Source organism: Peromyscus californicus, unplaced genomic scaffold (genome assembly GCF_007827085.1).
Source record: "Peromyscus californicus insignis strain IS unplaced genomic scaffold, ASM782708v3 Scaffold_4__1_contigs__length_199733344, whole genome shotgun sequence".
Taxonomy (NCBI): domain Eukaryota; kingdom Metazoa; phylum Chordata; class Mammalia; order Rodentia; family Cricetidae; genus Peromyscus; species Peromyscus californicus.
This window is the reverse complement of record NW_026294562.1, coordinates 106,025,920-106,047,436: the sequence shown is the minus strand read 5'-3', so window position 1 is coordinate 106,047,436 and position 21,517 is coordinate 106,025,920. Positions and strand designations below refer to the sequence as shown.

The 21,517-nt window shown below is 47.0% G+C and overlaps 1 protein-coding gene across 1 annotated transcript in view; it reads left to right on the top strand.

Moving 5' to 3' along the window:
* The window catches only part of Tenm4 (teneurin transmembrane protein 4), a 735,358-nt gene that overhangs the window by 642,638 nt on the left and 71,203 nt on the right, over positions 1–21,517 (top strand). The window contains 2 exon segments of the mRNA XM_052714273.1: positions 6,592–6,808; positions 20,997–21,116. Of these exon segments, the coding sequence (XP_052570233.1) occupies positions 6,592–6,808; positions 20,997–21,116 (337 nt within the window).

The following is a 21,517-nucleotide window of genomic DNA, read 5'->3' as shown; positions in this document are numbered from 1 at the left end:
TTACTCTGAGTAGAACTCACAACTGGCCAGCCCTGGTGAAGACAGCCAATGGCATGTGAATCCTGGGAGGTGAGTATCAGGCAGGCTGCTTCCTTCATTTTTACTAAGGGGGATGCTGGCAGGAGAGAAAGAGACTTATTATCAAGTGACCATTCAGGGACAGCAGCTATTGGGGTCACATAGCAAAGGGGAAGCCATTTCTAATCAGGTCCTTAGGATATGTTCCCAAAGAAGAGCCACGCAACCAGCAGAGGTCTTTACCCTTTTCCACACCACAGTGCCTGACTGTAAAGCTCCAAGTATAGACACTGCGTGGGGAAGACACCAAGCCTTCGCTTGCTAACTTCCTCCTTTACAACCACTGACCTCTGGACAATCCCAAGAAGCTGGAGAGCCTCCCACCATGGGCTTTCATGAGCATATTGCTACTCACTTTTATGACAGCCACGGCTAAAGTGACCGCTTCCAGCCTAAATGTCTGTCTTCTCCCAGTTCTGCGGAGCAGTTGATACCTCCCTGCATGGCAGGCACTGAAGAGGATGGGAGATGGCATGGTGCGGGCCCACAGGTGGAAGTGTGCACAGCATTTGAGTACCCGAATCTCGGGTTCAAGGGTCAGGAGTACATGATCCCCTTGAGAAAGTTTAATGTTCTGTCCCGGAGACCCTGGCCTCGCCTGCCCCTCATCTGCCTTTCTTCTTCACTGGCAGAGTACTCAGGGTAAATCACTCAATCACACCTCTCTCTTCCCTTTGCTTCACCCTCCACTCTCCATCTGAGGTCACTCTTGGATGTGGTACCCGCCGCGCCCCTCCATCCTCCAGGAGCCCAAAAGGTAGTTTTCGCATTTCTTCCATTTCTCTACACACCATCACCATATAAGAGTGTGAGGTTTCAGGAGATCAAAGAAAAAGGAAGTTTCTGGAGAGAAAAAAAATATTCTTTCCCAAAAGTTAAGTTCTTAAGTCAGAAGAATTTCACTGAAAATTTGAAGGCCCTTGAGGGTATTTCTCTGTGTGCCTGACTTTTCCTTCTGTGATCAAATGAGGACCTCTAAATGAAAATATCAAATATATGAAACACAGACAATTTATAAATCACATTTGAAATGTACAGTTAAATGAGCCATGAGGTACCCAGAAAATATAAATACTTCCAAACCAGAGGTGCTCCCCAATTATAGCTCAGTTGTTTCTTCCCAAGAATTCACTTTCCTGTCCAAAGCACTTCTCCTTATCATACACATCTTCTAAAAACTTATCATTGATGCCTAAGAAAGTTGAATTGTGAAAGAGCACACACAAACACACATGCATGTACACACACACATACATATACACACAAACACACACATGCACATACATGCATATACATATATACACACATACAATACATACATACATTCACATGCATATACACACATACACATACATACATACATACACACACACACACACACACACACTGTGGAGCAGACATGCACAGTGTTACAGGCTGCTATATGCTACTTTTGAAAACAAAGGCTATGTACAAACGCTGGGCTAATATAATGCAGCTTTGAGAGTGAAGTTTGTGGGTCCCATTCATTTCAAAATATGAGTCTCATTTAAATATGACAATAGGAGAGTTGCCCACATTTACTGCTCAGCAAATATTTGTCAAGTGTGTGAGGAGGAAGCATCAGCAGAAGGAGGTGAAGGAAGGCAGAATTTCTAGCCTGGCATCAATCACAACCCACCATGCATGCACACAGTGGGCAATTCTGCAGTCCCAAAGTTTCTGGCGGGAGTGTGGTTTTTGTGGTATCTCCTTTTTATAGACACTAGTTTGAAAGGGCCCTGAGAGCTTCAGTACCTTAATTTACATGTGTCACCAGGGTTGTCTTTATCCAGTTCAGTCCTTTGAGGTCATACTGTACCCAAAACCCTACCTGGAATGTGTGCAGAGGAAGAGACCGGGGCTTGATCAAACGGCAGCTGGTTGCCAGGTTACCAGGATGCTCGCTGAAGGGAAGTACCTGTCAGAAGCCACAAGTGTCCTTGGCTGGGTCCTTACATAGGAGCTTCTTACCACCTCCCTCTCTGATTCTCACAGCATCTCTGTGAAGTAGGTTTCATGGTGATTCATTTAACAGATGGAAGCAAAAAGCTCAGAGCTTTTGCTGGGACAGTTATTTCCAGCAAAATGCCCAAGTAGGTCATCATAGCACCCTATTGACCACAAGATACAACAATTTACCTTTAAAATTTAGCTAAGGAGAAAGGGGGAGCAGGGGCCCTGGAACTCAGAAATAAAATGAAACGGAAAGCCAGAGCAGTGGGCAGAGAAGCCATGACACACTCATAGTGACAGGGCACGCTCCCAGTGAGGCATTGCTGCCGACACCACACAGAGAACTGGAACCCTCAAAGGCGAGCTCCAAAACATGTGCCTGTCAGAGCAGAGTGGGTGGCATGGAGCTAGGGTGCAGAAAGAGACATCTTTGAGAGACAGAGCTCACAGCATAAAGGTCCTGAAATAATCTTATTACCAGAGTACTAATGCCAAGCTAAAAGAAAAATCCACCCAAAAAGCAATCCTGCATGAGTGGTACTCTGGCATGGCAGGCAGAAGTCACCAAAAAATCATGCTAGAGGGTTAACCAAGCATGTGAGATCCCCAGTGAGAATTCTAGAACAGGTGGGAAGTGGCTGACTACAGGCTGCGGTTAACAACTATAGCATACAAGAGGATTGCCCCTCTCAAGAATGTGATCCGAAAGAGACTATACCATAAATAAGTTTTATACCACTACAGAGATAAACTTATGTATAAAACCATAAGGATGGAACAAGATACTATCAGGGAAAAAGACAGGCAGACTTTGAAAAGTCCCAAAGAGACCATCTACAAATCTTAAAGTATGGTCATTCAAACTAATGAGCCAGGGGACGAATTAAATAGCAGACCGGACACAAATGAAGGAAAAATAAGTGAAGTAGAATAGAAGTCTAAGGACATCGATCAGAATGAGACACAAATAAAAAGATAGAAATGCAGTACTTGAGAGGCATGAAATGGGAGACGGCCCTTTGAACTTTTATTAGTATCCCGAAGAAAGGGCTAAAGAGAAATAGAGGCGCATTCCCAGTTTATAAGAGAATTTTCCAGAACTCATGCAAGACGCAATCCTAAATAAAATGCCTAAGGTATGGCATATGGTTCACTGTGGAGCATGCATGCTGTCTCCAGGGTTTGGAGACAGTCAAGCTACAACTTTTCTAGACAATCTGTTTCACTGTCACAGATACCAAAGGAAGCCTTGTACAGGCGATGGGGACAGATTCCCCAGTCTAAATAACGAAGCATCTTTTTTTGTCTGTTGTTATGAATAACTAAGGAAGCTGAGGCTGGAGACATTAAGCAACTTGTGCAGGGTCACACAACTCATGTGGGGATGGGGTGTGGCCATCTGGATAGAGAGAAATTGTCTTAAGTGCTGAGCATGGCATGGAAGGGCATTGTTTCAGTAGGATTCCTAAGTTCCTACTCTCCACTTAAAAAACTATGCTCATGAGTCTCTCCAGAATGCCTTAAAGAGCATTCCATAGGTCAGAAAGAACTGAGTTCAAATCCCCCCTCAACTGCTTTACCACTCCTGACTTGTGGTTCCCTCCCTGAATTGACAGTGACGACAGGGCTACCTCCCAGGATGGGTGGCAGCTAAGGCCATTAGTCCTTATCAAGTATTCAGGGCCCAACATCACTGCCATTTGTCACTCTCATCGACCCAATACAGTTGTCGATGAGAACCACCCTTATTCCTGGGGCACCTTCCTCAGGGCTGGAGAGTAGGCATCCCTCCCTGACAGGAAACAGTCCCTCCCAGGTGCCACCAAGAAGAGTGTTTATAAAAAGGTGAAGACTGGCTTTCCAGGGACTACTTTGGTGGTAAACAAGAGCAGGCAAGAGCTAATAAAATTTCAAATTAGCCATGACTTTTCACGGCCCTTCAATTGTGCTAGCTGATTTAATGGTCAACGTCCCTGCTCGCTGGGATTGAATAATGGAGCATCTCTGCGGAGTTATGGATACGGCCACTGAAGCTGTCATGCTCACGTCAATAGCAGAATGCAAATAACCCTCTGCTTGGGCTGTAATTATGTGTTTAAGCAACATCTGATGAGGGCAATGGAAAAAACGTGTGATGAAACCTGCCGATGGCAGGAGAGGGTGGGTGCTTCGCTAGGCAGTGGGGGGACCTGGAAGCTAGAAGACAAGCCAAGGTTACCATCTAAAATAATACTGGGGTGAGGGACACAGGGTGGTTCTGTAAGTTCAAGGTCAAAGGGGAAACTACCCTGTATTAGTACCTACTGTGTACTCAGCACTGTTGGATTTGGGGATGTAGTGCTCCATAGTTTATTATGGGATGGAAACTTACATAACACTCCTATTATCTTCATAAGAAACATGGGAAGCTGGCTAAGCAAAATGCCTCAGTGGGTGAAGGGACTTGCCACCAACCCTAACAACCTGCGCTTGATCCTTAGGACTCACAGGGTGGAAGGAGAGATTCCCATGGTTGTCTCCTTAGCTCTACATGCACACTATGGTACATGCTTTTATACACACACACACACGCACACACACACACACACACACACACACACACACACACACACACACACACAAACAAACACACCTGAAGAAAATGTAGTAATTTTCAAAAGAGAGAAAGATGTAAGAATCTGAGACCAGATAGTTTAAGTGACTTCTCCAAGGTCATCTGACATCTGATCCTCAGCTATCTAGCTCTGGAATCCAGTTTCTGTGGCTGTGCTACCATCCAAGAGGCCACAGGCTCTTGGGTACTATACAGAAAATGGGAGAAAAAAGTGGAAAAAACCACAACAACAAAAAAGGGAATATAGCCAGGGATGATTGACCCTAATTTACTTAGGGGGCATGGGAAACTGGGATTGGGCTCAACCAAGAGGCTTGGCCATTTGACTAAAGATAAGTTCCTTAAGCACTGTTTACTCTGCCATGAACCATCCTAGAAGGATAGGCCTGAGCGACTCAGCCAGTGAGGTGAGAACTGGGGCTAGCCAGTGGGTGTACTGTCCTATGGATGCCATGCCCTAGGTGCGGATTCTACACCATAAACCCTAGGGAAACGGGAGTGAGATGGGTGTGCCAGGATTACTCCCACATTATTGGTGAGGGCACGGTATTCCGAGAGGTTGAACTTGGCAAGTTGTCTGGGGTCAGTCTTACAGACAGTGCTGATAAATAAACTTCAGTCTCATGATCCCACCATCATATCATACTGCTGAATATGGTTGATTGAAGATATCATCTTCTGACTTTTACAGACTAGCATCTCACGGTATCTCCTGCTTCGGTCATTGATTGTTTATTTGGCTTTGTTGTTGCTGTTATTCATGTAACAGTCATGTTTTAAACATGTCTACTAAGTGCTAAGGGCACAGCAGAGATGACCAAAGCACATCTGTGACCAGGGTGGCAGAAAAGTGTTCCAGTGTCACACAGCTCATAAGTAGGCAAGCTGGGATTTGAACTCAGGCAGTACATGTGTCATCTCTGCCTCTAATATATACAGATGTGACTCTGGATTTTTCCTAGCCCACGCTGTGGTCACTGTCTTCTGTTCTCTAGGTTTGATACCCATCCTAAACTGTTATTTGGGGACTATAAAAGTACCTCGCAATAGTAAAGCCAGTTTGTAACCTGGGATAATCTCTTTCTTTGCATTTTTGGAAAGTTCGACAAGCTGTCATAGTTTGGGGGTCCTGAAGCTACCCATCTACGTGGTAAAGAGAACTCCCTACAAATGACAGCTCACAGAAGGCAGAGCTGGGCCTCTGAAGGGCTGAGGGCTGTGCCTGGGAGCCACACGATCCCACAGCTGGTGGAGATGCTCCAGTTACAGGGCCTTACCGCCCTTTCTTCTGCCCAGAGCCAGGTGGTCCCCAGGTCTCGGGTGTTATCCACTGAGTCTCTCAAAAGCATCTGCTGGCCATTCTCCCTCAGTGGGCCGCTCTGACCAGCGGCTTTATTTCTCCTCTGTGCCGCCTCAGCACCGCCACTCCTCTTCCTGTCTGCCTGTGAGTTTTAACAGTGTGCCTCAAATGAAGTCACCTTCTATTTCAAGCCCGTAGGGGTACCTATTGCCTGAGGGCAAAATTCCAGCTCACGAACATGAACTAAACAGTCCAGCACAGCTGCCCCAACCAACACTGCCGCCTCATCCCTTGCTACGCCCCCCCAAACACCAGCATTTTGGCTTAGCATCTCTGATGAGTGTGCATTCTCTCTCCTCTGGGCTTTCCCATAAACTCTTCCTGCTTTTGCTTTAGAAGAGGAAAAACAATGCACACACCATATGCTGACTTACTTAATATGTGTATCACCTGTTAGACTGAAAGGCTGGGGGCCAGAAGTATCTGAAGTACCTGGGTCTTCTTGTGCTCAGAAAAAAAAACCTTGGCTTATGTCTGCATTTGAAGTTTGCCAGGGAAGGAAAGCGAGGCTAACATGGCTGATTGAACATAGCTGTATAAACTCCGTGCTCTGTCGCCCCTGCAGATGGTTTGGTGGACTGCATGGACCCTGACTGCTGCCTCCAGCCCCTCTGTCATGTCAACCCGCTGTGCCTCGGCTCCCCTGACCCTCTGGACATCATCCAAGAGACACAGGCCCCTGTATCCCAACAGAACCTGCACTCCTTTTACGACCGCATCAAGTTCCTCGTGGGCAGGGACAGCACGCACATCATCCCTGGCGAGAACCCCTTTGATGGAGGGTGAGTCGCTGGGGCTCAGCTCCACCAGCAGCTCTTGCGGGGAGATTGAGTCATGTCTGGGTGTGAGCAAACTGAGAGGGTCGGTGGGCCCTGGAGGTTCTAATGTGTTTGCAGGAGAGGCGAAGAAGCAGTCTCCAGTACCCACACTGACAAAACTGCTGTCCAAGGGCTTCCAAATTATGAGCAAAGCTCTGGCGCTCCCACTGGGTGATAGATGGCAAGAGTGAAAAATCAAAGGTCTGAGGGGAATCTTGGATCAATACCCACTTTGCAGTCAGCTCTTTCTGATCCTGTGGTCTCCACGTGAGCTGAAGGGCTTTGACACTGTTTGCCCTCAGAGCTGTTTACTAACCTGGAGGCAGGGACCACTGCGGCACCCCAGGCCACATGGCCACACATTCTTTGTTTGACAGTTGTGTCATCCATTGGACATTTCCTCACTGAGACCCACTGTGTGCTGGCCGGTCCAGTGCTAAGATGACAGAAATGAGTGGAACATACTGTCTGCCTGTTGGTTACTTACTGTCTACTGGGCTATAAAATGAATATAGTTACGATATGCTTGACCAAAAATATGTGACAAGGACCCTAAGGGACACAGAGGAGGTGCTCTTGGGCAGGAGAATCCAGGACATGAGTAGGCAAGACAAGTCTGTTTTGTTTTGTTTTGTTTTGTCTTGTCTTGTTTTGTTTTCAAGACAGGGTTTCTCTGTGTAACAGCCCTGGCTGTCCTAGAACTCACTCTGTAGACCAGGCTGGTCTTGAACTCACAGAGATCCACCTGCCTCTGCCTCCTGGGCGCTGGGATTAAAGGTGTGTGCCACCACTGCCTGGTGAGAACCAAGTCTTAAAGATGAGAGACAGTTAACTAGGCCAGTGAAAGAGAGGAGGCTCAGAGGAGAGAGAACGAGTTCACAGAAAAGCGTGAGGCGTGGCAGCATCCGGGAGCCAGCAAAAGATGGCACTGTCTGCTCTGATCTGCTAAGGGCATTAAACCAATGCAGCATCCAGAAAGATTTATAGTAAGTTCTCTGGAATGTCTTCCAATACAGTGATGCTTCATGTATGCACCGCTTCCACTGAGTCAGCACAGTGAATCCAGGAGTCACTGGTCATGTGCCTCCGTGTTCAGGACTTCTGGGCCAAGGGGTCCCCATCCTACGGAGAAAGTGGGAAGCGATGAGACTGTGGGAAGGAGGAAGCAATGGCTTGGACAGAGATGGGTGTGAGGTCCAAGGGGTCTCCTGTCGGTGGATGTCTGAGTGGATAGTGGTGTCACCAGGATGAGGATCTAAAGGCAGGACCAGGGGGTAGGAGGAAAGCGATGGCTTCACCTTGAGCAGAGAAAGGGTAAGGAGCAGATACAGTGTAGAAAGGGACCCAGGAGGAAGGGTCTGTTGGCAGTTTAAAGTCACTCTGGAGGTTACACGGTGGTTGGAGTTCAAAGCTCTTGATTTGGGAAGACTCTACATCAGGCAGACGGTGAACCAGTGAACACACAGTGCTGGCTCCAGGAGCAGATGTAAGGGTGGAGACGCAAAGACTCCAGAGCCATGAGAGACTCTTCCCACTGTGCCCCGTGGGCAAGTCCTAGTGGGGGACTCCGGGACATGGGAAAAGTGAAAGGAGAGACAGAAGTACTCTGTGCCCAGAGAGGGGGTCATAACACACAGCAGCATTCAAAGGGTCACCTCTTTAGAGGTGTGGGTGGTAGTGTTGAGGAGATGATTCATTCAGGAGAGTGCTTGCTGCAGAAGCCTGAAGGCCTGAGTTCCGACCCCCAGAACCTACATACAACGCTAGGCACCAAGTCACGCTGCTGGGACTCAAGTGCTGAGGAAACAGAGAGAAGAAGATCCCCAGAGTTCGCTGGCCAGCCATTCCAGCTGAAATGTCAGACTCCAGGTTCAGTGACAGACCCTGTCTGGAAAAATAAAGTGAAGAGCATAGAAGACCCAACGTCAACCTCACTTCCACAAGCCATCACACGCACACACATGTCCCACTTATGTGGATACGTTAGAGGGCACATTCTTAAACATATCCCAAAAGGGATATAGTGGCTTTTCCACATGCACAAGTCCAGTCACATGCTAGAGCTAGGAACAGCAAGAGTGAGGGGGGAAAAAAATGACGTTTCTTGGCCAGAGCTGCCGCTTTTATTTCTAGGCAGGAAGCTGCTGTTATCTTATTCAATTGTGTGATTTTGTATATATGCTTGTGGGCCTTCCCCTGGCGTGAGTTCTTTTAATCAACTGCAGATATAAATAATATTCCTACCAAGGAAAATGTTACTTGCTCAGCCTTTCATGACCAGCCCATATGGCATCCGATTAGGGCTACGGTTTGTCGGTTGCCTGTAGCTGTTCTGTTTAGGGAGTGCCCTATTCATGCCAACCTGCTCTGTGCCAGCAGGAACACGTCCCCTGGGGTGTCCTCCTGGTTATGTGCTGAGCCTGCTGCTTAAGCACTACGGGAGGCTGTGGGGCCTGCACTGGGTTCTCAGCACTGCTTCTCCAGTACCGAAGGCTAGTGTGGACTTGAGAAGCCTGTGCTAGTGGAAGATCCAAAGCTAACCTCCGCTTGAGCTCCCGGCTCTGCCACCCCTGTGTACATGGCTCTGATGAGGGACTCAATAAAATGAGTCATGCCAGTATCTGCTGCCCCTCTGGTCTGTGTGCTCCAGGCAAGTCCTGTGTCTCACGCATTAGAGTACTCAGTAGTTGCTCAAGGAATGCATGTACACATAAATTGCCTTGAAGAATGAAAAATTAAAAGGGAGAAAGGAGGGCTGGAGAGATGGCTCAGCAGTTAAGAGCACTGGCTGCTCTTCCAAAGGTCCTGAGTTCAATTCCCAGCAACCACATGGTGGCTCACAGCCATCTATAACAAGATCTGGCGCCCTCTTCTGGCCTGCAGGCATACATGTAGGCAGAACACTGTATACATAATAAATAAAACTTTAAAAAAAAGGGGGAGAAAGGAAAGGGAGAGAGGAAGAAGGGGGAGGAGAAAAAAAGAAAGGGAAGGGAGGACAGATGGACACATTACATATTTTACTTGGTTTTATACAGAGGATTCAGGGTCACCTGCCAGACACCACACTGCAGGTGAGGAGCAGAAGCTAGAGAAGACAGTTCCCAGGTCCTTGTTTACGCATCTGTTACCTTCAGTTACATTACAGACACTTGGAAGGCAGAGACTGTTCATCTCTCCAAACCTGTGACACCTCAAGAAGGAATATGGTATTTGTTCTACAAATGAGCAGATAATGGAAGGTTCCAAAATGTTAGTATGAAATCCCTCTCTCCTGGCATTCGCCAGAATCAGTTTGCCCCTGCTACTTGCTGATCTAGATTCGGAAGAAATAGCCATCAATCACCACGGGTCCCCAAACATCCCTCTGTCAAATTAGCCTGGGTGACTGGTCATCAGAAACACTTAAGCATCAGGTGCCTACTCCATGGTCTCAAGTGGGTCCAGAGGTATAACTTCTTCGTGCAGTTGGGATGAAGTGGAGTCTGCTACCCAGCTCAGGTTGTTGCTTTCTTTCCTCTCATGTGAGAGGGTGGTGTAAGTGTTTCCTTCCTGACTTTACCGCAAGTCATGAATGTGTGAAATATAGTAAATATTTCATCGCAGCCATAAAAAGATTAAAATAAAGGATCTGTTTAGGGAGTGTCCTATTCGTGCCAGCCTGCTCCACGCCAACAGGAACATATCCCCTGAGTCTCCTCCTGGTTATGGGCTGAGCCTGGCACCTAACAGATCAGTAGATGGTGGCTTTTATAGTGATAACCTATCACAAACTAGCACAAGCCTTGCAATTAAGACAGACCTGGGCTGAAGGGCAGTTGCGTCCTTTTCCCTGCTCTATGGCCTTGGGGAAAAACTGTTATGCTTCCAGAGGTCCAGTCTCTTCATCTGAGAGACTAGGGGAGCCCCGTGTGTGTCAGAGGGTTGGTTGCCTGGGGAGTGAAATGGAAAGGGGTACACAAAGGCTCAACCGGAAGCACCTACCACCCAGACACACCTCGGATAATTACCTAATGGTGCAGTGACGGAGGCGATGGTGTGAAGAGCTGCCGGCTCCACTTTCTTAATTGGAGGCAAAGCTTGAGAATCAACTGCTCTCCAGAAAAGTCCAGCTGCCACAGTGGGAGAAATGGGTTTAGATTGCTGGATCACTGCCTGCGGATAAGAAAAGACTGTTCTGGCCAGCCAGCTAACATTGGGATCCACTTCTCCAGGGTGCAGCTGATGCACAGGCCTGCCTCAGGGTCCATGTATAACAGTAACAGGCCTGTGCCGAACCCACACCCTGACACCCTATGTGCTGTACCACAGTTGCCTAGTTTGACTACGACTCCATTCCACAGCTTCCAAGAGGCAGACGGTCATCCCACAGTGCTTGTGAGTTCTGTAGGGATGGCAGGCCTCAGAAGGGTAACTTCTTTGCTCTGCAGATTCACTGCCATATGTCAGGCCCAGGGAGATTCAAATTGAGGGTTCAAGGCTACTGCTTGGAACTGGATGGACCCCTATGAGTGATGGAAATGAACAACCCACTGTCAGAGTACAGGCCTCTCTGCAGCAGCCACCCCCCATGCCTGCTCTGAAGAAGCAGGAGAGTCCTCAAAGAGATACGTAACTCAAGAAGCTACACAATAGGGGTAGCATTCTCGTGCTTCTCTGCGGTACCCCATAGGGTGCCAGAAGTAATGGAATATGGAGGGGTGGGCCACAGTTCCTCAGGAAGGGAGGTTGGACTTCATAAAAGAAACCACAGTGGTGTTTCAGAGCTGAGGCAAAAGCACTTCAGAAAAGACTGAAAGCAGGGAAGGCCTCCCTCCGCCTCCTGTTGAAGTTGGTTAGCTTTGTGTCAACAGATACCTATGAGAATATCTTAAAGGGAGGAAAGGTTTGTTTTGGCTCATGGTTTAGAGGTCTCAGTCCATGGGTGGCTTGCTCCATCACTGTGGGCCTGTGGAGAGGCAGAACATCAGGGTGCAAGAGTGTGTGGCCGAACAAAACTGTTCACTGCATGGTAGCTAGGAAGCAGAGAGAGACTGAGGAAGGGACTTGGGACAATGACCCCAAGAATGTGCCTCTCAGTCACCTATTTTCCCTAAATAGAGCCCCACCTCCTGCAGTTTTCACCATCTGAATGATGTGGGCAATTATTATGAGTCCATCAGTAGATCCATCCATCAATTAGGCCAGAGCCGTTGTGAGCCAGTCACCTATGTGAGCCTTCAGCACCTGTTTCCCTTAGGAAACACCTCCTACCCAAACAGTAACACCATTCATCTGTGTCACAGAGCCCAACACCATGCTAAACCATGTGCTTAGCATAGGCTTAACCAAGACAGTAGTCCTGACACTCTTCCACTGCAAGCGTTATGACCTTACAAAGTGATAGAGCTGCAAAGAACCTCAGGGGATCCACATACAAGCCTGGGTGTCACCATCACCAGGTGAGATGCTTTAAATACCACTGTCCTCTCTGACCAGGATACCAGGATCACCAACTGCCCTTACCTGCCACCGTAGGTGAATATCATGAGGGGCACTTGCTAGTGAGACTTGAGTGACAGAGAAGGAGCTACTGAGGTCTCAGATGGAAGAAGGGTCTCCAGCTGTCCAAACAGAAAGAAAATACAACAGACTATGGAACGTGGAATCAGACAGCCAAGAAAGGGACAGCAGCCTGTGTATCTTCTGGAAACCCTCAAGGCAGAGCAATTTCCTCTTCTGGCTATGCAGATGTCTGAGCGGGACTAAGAAGGTTGGGAAGCTGGATGTAAGGCAGCTATCACCTCCATGAATAGTAGCTGGTTACAAGAAGGTGGACTGACAGAATAAGCACCCAAAGCTATTTGCATATAGGTTGAGAATATATTTGAGAATCCTGTCTAGGTCTGAGAAACAAAATGACATTGAAAGTCATGCTGGTTGTCAACTCAGTCAGCAGATGGATGTGGACAGGATGCTACAAGACTCAGCTGATAGGACTTGGTGAAAACAGAAGGGAAAGACCCAAAATGGCAAGGGGTGTGAGAGTGTGTGGCTGTGTGAGCATGTGTGTACCTGAGAGTGTGTGGGTGTGTGAGGTTATGTGAAACGTGTATGTATATGTATGTTTGTGGATATGTATGTGTGTGAATGAGTGTGGATGTGTGTGTGCTGCAGGGAGAACTGGATTACTTCCTGTGGGTTTCAGTCACACAGCAGTTGGAAATGCATGCTAGATTGAGGAACCAAGATGGGGAACAGCATGAGTTTCCAGGGTAATCAGAAAATAGAGGATTTTAATGGAGCTGGAAGATAATTATGGTCACATTCTTTAGGAGGCATGCTCTAACATTTGAAATCAAGATGGGCTTAGGAAGTCAAGTAAATGAGCATGGTAAGCACAGAGGTCCTGTGGGAGAAGGCGACACATGGTAGATGGGGACCAGAAAGGGGATGTAAAGGCAGGGACCCAGAAAGATTCACAAACCATGTGAAAGCATTGTGTCTGACTCAAGACTCAAAGTCAGCTCTAATCAGAGGGGAACTTACCATTATGCCTCTTAAGCCTTCAAATTTTCTTTTACACCTTTAAGTAGAACCCAAAGTTTTCAGAAATTTTAAACATGAGAGTTTACAAAAAGAAAAGGTAATGGGAAAAAAGACATGGTCATATATGTGATATCATTTTGACCAATCTACTGCCAAACATAAACTACACCCAAGTGTTGGTGTCACCGAGTTCCAGATGGGCATTCACTCCCCATCCCAGACTCCTGCCCCCACATTTGTCCCAGGTCTCAGACAGCCACCAAGATCCTCCAAGAGGCTGAGCCATGGGGATCTTCTAATGAACTTCAGATAAACACCAACTTCCTGACAGCTGGCCTTGGAGGGAATTTATTATTGAATTACACTCTTGCCTGCTCCTTCACAACAAACTGAGCTGACAGGCTACCCCATCAGTTACCAAAAAGGGAAGGAAAAAAAAGGAAAGAAAGACAATGATAAATTACCTACTGGAAGATGGAAAAAGATAAAGATCCTGCTTCCTCCAAAATGTCAGCTGTAATATATTATTCATGTTGGTTTTTAAAAATCCCTCCCCACATTGAAATGAATGTTTATGATGATAAAGCAACAAGGTGGATTCGATTGAGGATGCAGGCAGCAACGTCTCCCATCATCCTGATGAGCAGCTAACAACTCCTCCTCGGCCACTTGATCATCCCTTTATTGATTTCAAAAGGAATTACCATCTCTGTTTGCTTTGCAGCTTAAGCATGTTCCCCCTTGTCTATCACAGGAAGCATGAGCAGAGGAGGCTGTGGTGATGCAGAGACATTCAGTGCACTGGGAGAGGGGACCTAGATCAAGCTCTTGGGCAGTGAAACAAGTAACCTTGGACAAAGGAGACTCGTTCTTTGTATCATGAGGCTCCTGATTCCCACTAGGTTGTTTTGAAGATTCGGTGAGATGAAACACCCAGAAACCCAGTTGCTGTTTGAAGCTGATATACAGAAATAACACAAAACCTTAACCAGAGTGTGCTCTTTGTCAGGCGTTGCCAGAAATACTTTCTATAAGTAGTGATGGGCATAAGTCTCCACCTCCAACTCCCAAACCATAGGGCAGAGGGACTCAGCTGACGGCCTTTGTTTTAGAACTTGAAAAACGGAGGCACAGAGAAATGGCATCAGGAGGTCAAGGTCATAGACTTGTAAATGGTAGAGGCATCTGTTCTGAATCTTGTGTGTTCCAAGTTCAGCATCTTCGTTTCAAAAATCTCTCCAGCAAGATGCTGCCACACTCGACATCTCCAGCTGGCTCTAACTAGTTCATTATGCCACACAACATAGCACAACACACAAAGAAGCTTCACGCTACTGAGCACTGGCTCAGAGCAGCCCGGCTTGGGCCTGGAGCCCAGCCTCCTTTAAAAGCAGTATGATTGTAGACACATCTCTTACAGACTTTGGATAAATTGTGGTTGGTGCTGGAAAAATCCCATTCAGTCAGCAGGAGCTCACAGAAGACAGTTTAAGGGTTTGTACAAGTCAGGCATATAAATCCACTTAAAGTGCCTTATGCAGTGCAGTGATTTACATAACCAATAGCAGCATGGAGCAGCAAACACTGTAAGGCAGGGAAAGCATGCAGTTAGTATTTGCTACCTAGATCCCTACTGATTTTTCCAATGCCCTGAATATCAGCTATTTTCTTTGAATAACCAAAAAGAAAAAAAGAAGTTGTAGATTCTCTCCCGTCAGCTAACATTTCCTTTGTCTATTTTCACACTATTCCTCAAACAGTAAACCTGAAACCTAACTTCCTTTCTGACATTTTTGTTAAGTTTTTGAATTAAGGGGTGCAAGCAGAAGCCAAGTGAACCACTGAGGGCAGGGATCCCCTCCCCACCTTGGGAAGAAGTTTCAGTGCTTTCAGCCTGGGGTCCCTAAACACATCCCCATTAAGGTCAAGTGGCTCAGGGTTCTCTGACACCACCCTCACCATCAGTAAGAGAAGCATCACATCTCTTGATTCAGTAAATAATTTATTAAGAGCTTATGCCATGCCACGCATTCGAATTCTAGGACAGCCTCTTGGAAGATGATTTTCTTTTCCTCCTAAAAATGAGCATCAGCCATGCCCAGTGCTGGGAACAGAGTATGAGAGAAATGTGATTGGCCCCATCTACATGGAGTTTAGCCCACTTTGGGAATAAGTGTGACTTGTTTTCTACAGAAATCGCCCAGCAGGCCAGGAATGGTGGCCACTGCTTGGTAAATGCTCTGACTGAGCTGAAAGATAAGCAGGCAGATTTCCAGGGAGCAAGGTCAGTGGAAGACAATAAGAACAGCTCAGAGGCGAGAGTAAGCATGGTTATGAACCCCATTAAGATTCTGCAGCCAGCCACCTGTTCTGAAGGCTGCTTGAACTGAGTTGCATGGCACCAGGTAAAAACTATTAAAACTCTTTGGAAAAACAAAACCCCCAGCTCTTAAATACATGTTGGACTCTGTTTCACACCAGATTGGGGAAAACTTCAGTACACTTAAATCCTGAAAGGATGGAGGTTCAAAGGTGGGGCGGTTCTCCAGAGTCAGCTAGTTACCAGACCAGAAAAGCTGTGGCTTCCCAACCACAGTTCTTTCTGCTCTTTCCCCTTGAGTGACACTTGAGGCTGCTTCTTTTTCTCTGTTCCATTCTGTTTGAAGGAGGGCTGGGTAGCAATCCATCCATTGTCCCTCCAGCAGATTCTTCTCTCCATCCCAAGCCTGGCCTCTGGCCTCAGGAAGCAGTTGGGCAGATCTCATTGCCACCAGCAAGGGCACCTTGTTCAGGCTCTGAGTGTACAGTTGGACTAATGCCATTGTGTGTGACACCAGCCCTGCTGGCCTGCCAGGAGCGCTGCCTCCTGGCAGGGTTCATCCAGCCTAATTGCTTGTTTTGTGTCCCAGCTGCCTGACATATGCTAATTCCATGTGTTGACACTCTGATAACAGGGACGCACACACTAGGGCATTTCAAAATGGCTTGTGTAAGCTCTAGCAAGTAACCAGGAACTGGGATTCATACACCTCAGTAACTCTAGCACCTAGCACAGTGCCTGGCTCATTGGAGGCAGCTGGGATTTTTGTGACTGTAGATATATGACACAGCAGTCGCCATAAAGATTCAGAAATGAGAACCAAGCCAATCGAGTTAATATCTGGGTGACCTTGAGCCAATATATTCTCTCTGAGTTTCAAGTTCTTGGTCATTATTCACTTAACAAACAGGAGGCTGCATCCCATGCTTGCCCTACCTAGTGGAAGTGAGTCACAGTCCCAGACATGTGAGCCAGCTTTGTAAAGGTGAGCGGTGTAATCGTGGGACAATCAATGCCATGGAGAAATAATCATAAGGTCTAGAGACGCTCAGAGGAAAGGGTATTAATTACACCAGGAAGAGTTGATGACAGCCTCACTGGAGTGCTGATAGTGTAATAGACCCTAAGGGTGACTAGAAAGTAGTACCCCCAACCTCCATTGTCCCAAGAAAGTGACCAAGAGGAAAATAAGAGACATTGTCCTTGCTTGCTTTCTATTTCTGTCTATAAAATGCTGTGACCAAAAAGCAACTTGGGGAGGAAAGGGTTTATTTGGTTTACATGCCCCAATCGCAGTCTACCATGAAGGGTTTGAGGGCAGGAACTCCAGGCAGGAACCTGGAGGCAGGAGCTGATGTAGAGGCCATGGAAGGGTGCTGCTTGCTGGCTTGCGCTCTGTGGCTTGCTCAGCCTGCCTTGTTATAGAGCCAAGGACCACCTTCCCAGGAGTGGTACTGCCTGCGGTGGTCTGGGCCCTCCCATATCCATCATTAATCATGAATATGCCCACACAGACTTGCCTATAGGCCAATCTGATGTACACATGTTTTCAGTTGAGGTTCTGTCTTCCAAGAGGACCCCAGTTCATCTATCCAATTGGAAAAACAAACAAACAAACAAACAACTAGCCCAGGTTTGCTCTGAGCTAGCTGGGAAACCTGAAGTAACAATGATTCTCACCTTCGTCAGTGGTTTCTTGCCGAGACAGAGTTTTACAGTCCAAGAAGGAGCTATTGTATCTTAGCCCCCGTCACAACACCAAGCCTGACCTTCAGTGTCCATGTCCCACGGGAATGCAAACACCAACCCATTTGAGCTCATAAGAACTGATTATTAGCCTGGTGATGGTGGCCCATGCCTTTGGGAGACAGAGGCAAGTGGATCTCCGAGTCCATAACAAGTTCATGGCTGGTCTACAGAGTGAGCTCCAGGATAGCCAGGACTACACAGAGAAACCCTGTCTTGAAAAACAAAACAAATCAAAAACAACAACAAAAAACAAACAAACAAACAAAAAGAACTGAAAGAACCAATTATTAAATGTTTAGGAATTCGGTAGGCTGGTTGCTAAACGGCCATTAATAAAGATTAAACTGTACTGTGTTAGAGATATGGCTAGTCTCCCAGAGGACCCAGGTTTGATTCCTAGGACCCACATGGTGGCTCACAACAGTCTATAACTCTAGTCCCAGGGGATCCTATGCCTTCTTCTGACCTCCACAGGCACCAGGCATGCATGTGGTGCACAGACATACATACAGGCAAAATAAAATTTTCAATTTAAATTAAAAAACCTAAACTATATAAAATTGAATTATATTAGAGGGTTACAAATACTCAAAACTTATCACTTCCTAAGTATTTGATTGTATTTTATAATTATCATTGCTTTTAAGCTTATTTGAGACTAATGTAACCCTGACACAGAAATATTACATAATAGTATACTACTGTGCATTTCTTCCCAACTCTGTATTCAGTGGCTTCATGTCAGTAGCTTGAATTCAGCCATGATGGGAGTATTTATACCACAGGAATGGGTAAATACTACAAATTACAACTGCTCCAGTCCCACCCCCTCCCCCTTTCCTACTCTCTTTCCCTCGCACTCTCTAATCTAGCCTTAAACATTGACCAATACCCCACTGGTAGTACCCATTGAATAACTGCGTGAAGGAAGCAATCATTGGGAAATCTAGCACTCACGTCTTTTCAAACCTCCCTAGACAAAGCACATGGCACGAAACACATACAGAGGCCTCCACAAAGTGACCTCCCCACCTCCTTTTTTTGCGGGGAAGTCTTAATGCTAAACAGGGTTTTCTTGACAACTGGAAACTGTGGTTAAACAGAAAGAGAATGGAAGTGTTTTCCTCTAGGACTTGGTTTCTGAGCCAAATGTCTGTCTTGCCATGAGGCCTCAGTGGCCTGGAGGGGCTTGGCGAGTCCACTTAATCTTCTCCAGAATCCAAAGCAGTCCGCAGGAGCCTGCACTAACATTACATCTGCTCTGGTTTGCTGGACAGAGACTAAACCATAGCCAAATGGTGCTGAGTTAACGTTTCCCAACGACCAGGAAATCCCCCAAAGAGCAATCAATCAGAGGATGCTGGCCTGCACGCGCATGGGGTGGGGGCAGCCAGGGCAGCCCCGTGAAGGAAACCACCCTCAGAGGGCTGCTTACCGTCCAGGCAGAATCCAAAGGTACTGTGCATGTCAGGAGGCTGGAGAGTAGCCAGGGCCAGGCGCTGAGATCTGTTAGTAATTCACTAGAAGGACAAAGTTCCAGCAATACAAAATTCAATTGTCCTCCATTAAAGAAAGCCTCTCTCAGTACCAGCTGAATGCAATTGATGGAATAAATCCTTCCCATTAGTGGAAAGATAATTTCACATAAATACATTGAGAGACCTTCGGAACAGGACTGCAAGTCTTCACTGAGCCTCGCCTGCTTAACTGGTTTGCCACGTAATTGCATTTAGACCAAGGGCCTCGGAAGGAAACCACTGACTGAATTAGCACTAGCCAGATTGTGCAGAGTGAGGTGAGGTGAGGTGGGGGGGGGGGGGGGGGTGAAGCTTGTAGTGCATTGTGGGTAGTTGTTTTTGCCTTCAGAAAGGACAAGCTGACACTAGTGAGACCAGCTGCTTGCAAGCCTGGTGTTAATTGCTTTTCTCATCAAACAGAGAAAAGCTTATCACTTGAGGGAAGTAAGGATCTGGGTGCCTAATAATAATGGGATAGAGTTGGAGATTATTTTCCCCCCATACATGCCCACAGGCCTTATCAGTAGCTCTTCCATAGTCCAGAAGAAAAAAAAAAAAAGGGATTCCTGAACCAGGAGAATGGAGAGAACGTGAGTAACAGCACCTGCATTTTTGCCCGAGACCTGTCATCAATGGCTGTGTGCATAGTGCCTGATCTCTCAGAGCAGTCACTGGAGAGTGAATTCACTCACACCGACATCCCACCCACTGCTTGTGGAAAACACACCGACAGATCTGGGCCTAGAAATGTAAGGCCCAGAGTCCAGCCACTGCTACCTTCCCAGTGGCTTCAGGCACATAACAAGGTGGCCCCTCTTTATTAAAATGAAAGGATCCTGCAACTTTCCGGATGGTTCCTTCAGAGGCCCCACCAAGTTTCCTTTGGAACCACCCAAAGGAAGGAGGAATTCTGTCACCATTGCATTTAGGGCAGGTCTTCTTTTTGGTTTTTTCCTACTTTGAGGTCCTTGGAAAATGTCGTCTATAAAATGATTCTATTTCCGAAATATGTGCAAACCGTCACACTAGACGACGGCAAATAATCCCGTTCATTTGCTCGATACCCATTGTTTGTTTGTTTGTTTGTTTTTTACTCTGACCGAATACTTGCTAGTTATGGTCCAGGCACTGCACTATGGAGAAAGCCTCGCCATGCCCTCAGCCTGAGATACAGGTGAAGAGAGGGATATGCAGTTTGGCAAGGTGCCAAGGAATCTGTGTGAGGTTTTGAGGGAGTGAGGTATGAGGCCTGAGCAGGAACATCAAGAAAGCTTTCGAGGAGAGACGTCCTTTGAAGTGGGTGTTGAGGGACGAGAATGTTGGGAGGCGCATGCAGAAATGATATTTTAGGCAGATGGGAGAACATCACACACACACACACACACACACACACACACACACACACACACACACACCACACAACATTCTCCTGGCAAACTCAGGGAAAACACATGGTTTCTCGTCTAGAGTACAGGGAACAAGTAGGAGTGAGGGCTGGGAGTGGGGAGGGGTTCCCAAGGAGACACCCCAAGGAGATGCGATCATCTATTCTTCTCTTTCTAATGCCGGGTGGAAGGAGGTACACCCCTCCATCCCGATCTCTTTTTGTGTCCTCACTTTCAGTAACAGGATGGTGGTCATTGTCATTTGTCATTGTCATTGTCATGACACGTACCTGCTGCACAAGTTCAGAGATGTAGCAAGTAGCAGAGCTGGGATTTGAACCCAGGGCACCTGACTCTGTAGTCCCATCGTAACTATACTGTGTTCTTTCCTGGGATCAGCTTTCTCTCCTTACATCAAATAATAGCCTTAGAAAAACAACGTTGGGGTGAGAAATTTGAAAACATTTCCCCAGAGTGGTTATCTCAAGGACACATTGATACCTTGAGAGGTGATAGATTATTATCAAAAGTGAACACCTGGGGCTCCTGGATGTAAGGTGTGTCTAAATGACCAGCCTTCTGGCTATGACTTCTGGGGGCTCCCTGCTAACCATGAAAGGTACTTCATGCTGTTCCCGCTTCTCTTCCCACAGGCATGCATGTGTCATCCGTGGACAAGTGATGACATCAGATGGGACCCCGCTGGTTGGTGTGAACATCAGTTTCATCAATAACCCCCTCTTTGGGTACACAATCAGCAGGCAAGATGGCAGGTAGGAGACCTTCTGTGGGCCAGGGAGAGTTGGGGCCGGCCTGTGGTCTTGCAACATAGCTGCCTCAGGATTGATTATGTGGACAGAGGGTCAGACTTGGACCCAGACAGCCTACCTCCTAACACCCAGCTCTGTGACTGACTGTCTTTTGTGACCTGTGCCTGACTCTGACCTCTGTCCCTTGAGCTGTAGACTAAGCCCGACCTTCCCATGAGGCTCTGACGTAAACACAGGGCTGTTTATCCATGTCATCTTTTCAGTGATTCCTCATAGGCCTTTCAGTTCCCCCTGAGAACTATCAACAGTATGAAGTAAAGCTAGGGTTTCCTTGATGGCCCTGGATCTCCCCAGGTGACTAGAGTAGACTTGGGCAAAGAGTGCCTCCCCAACCCTCAGCTTCT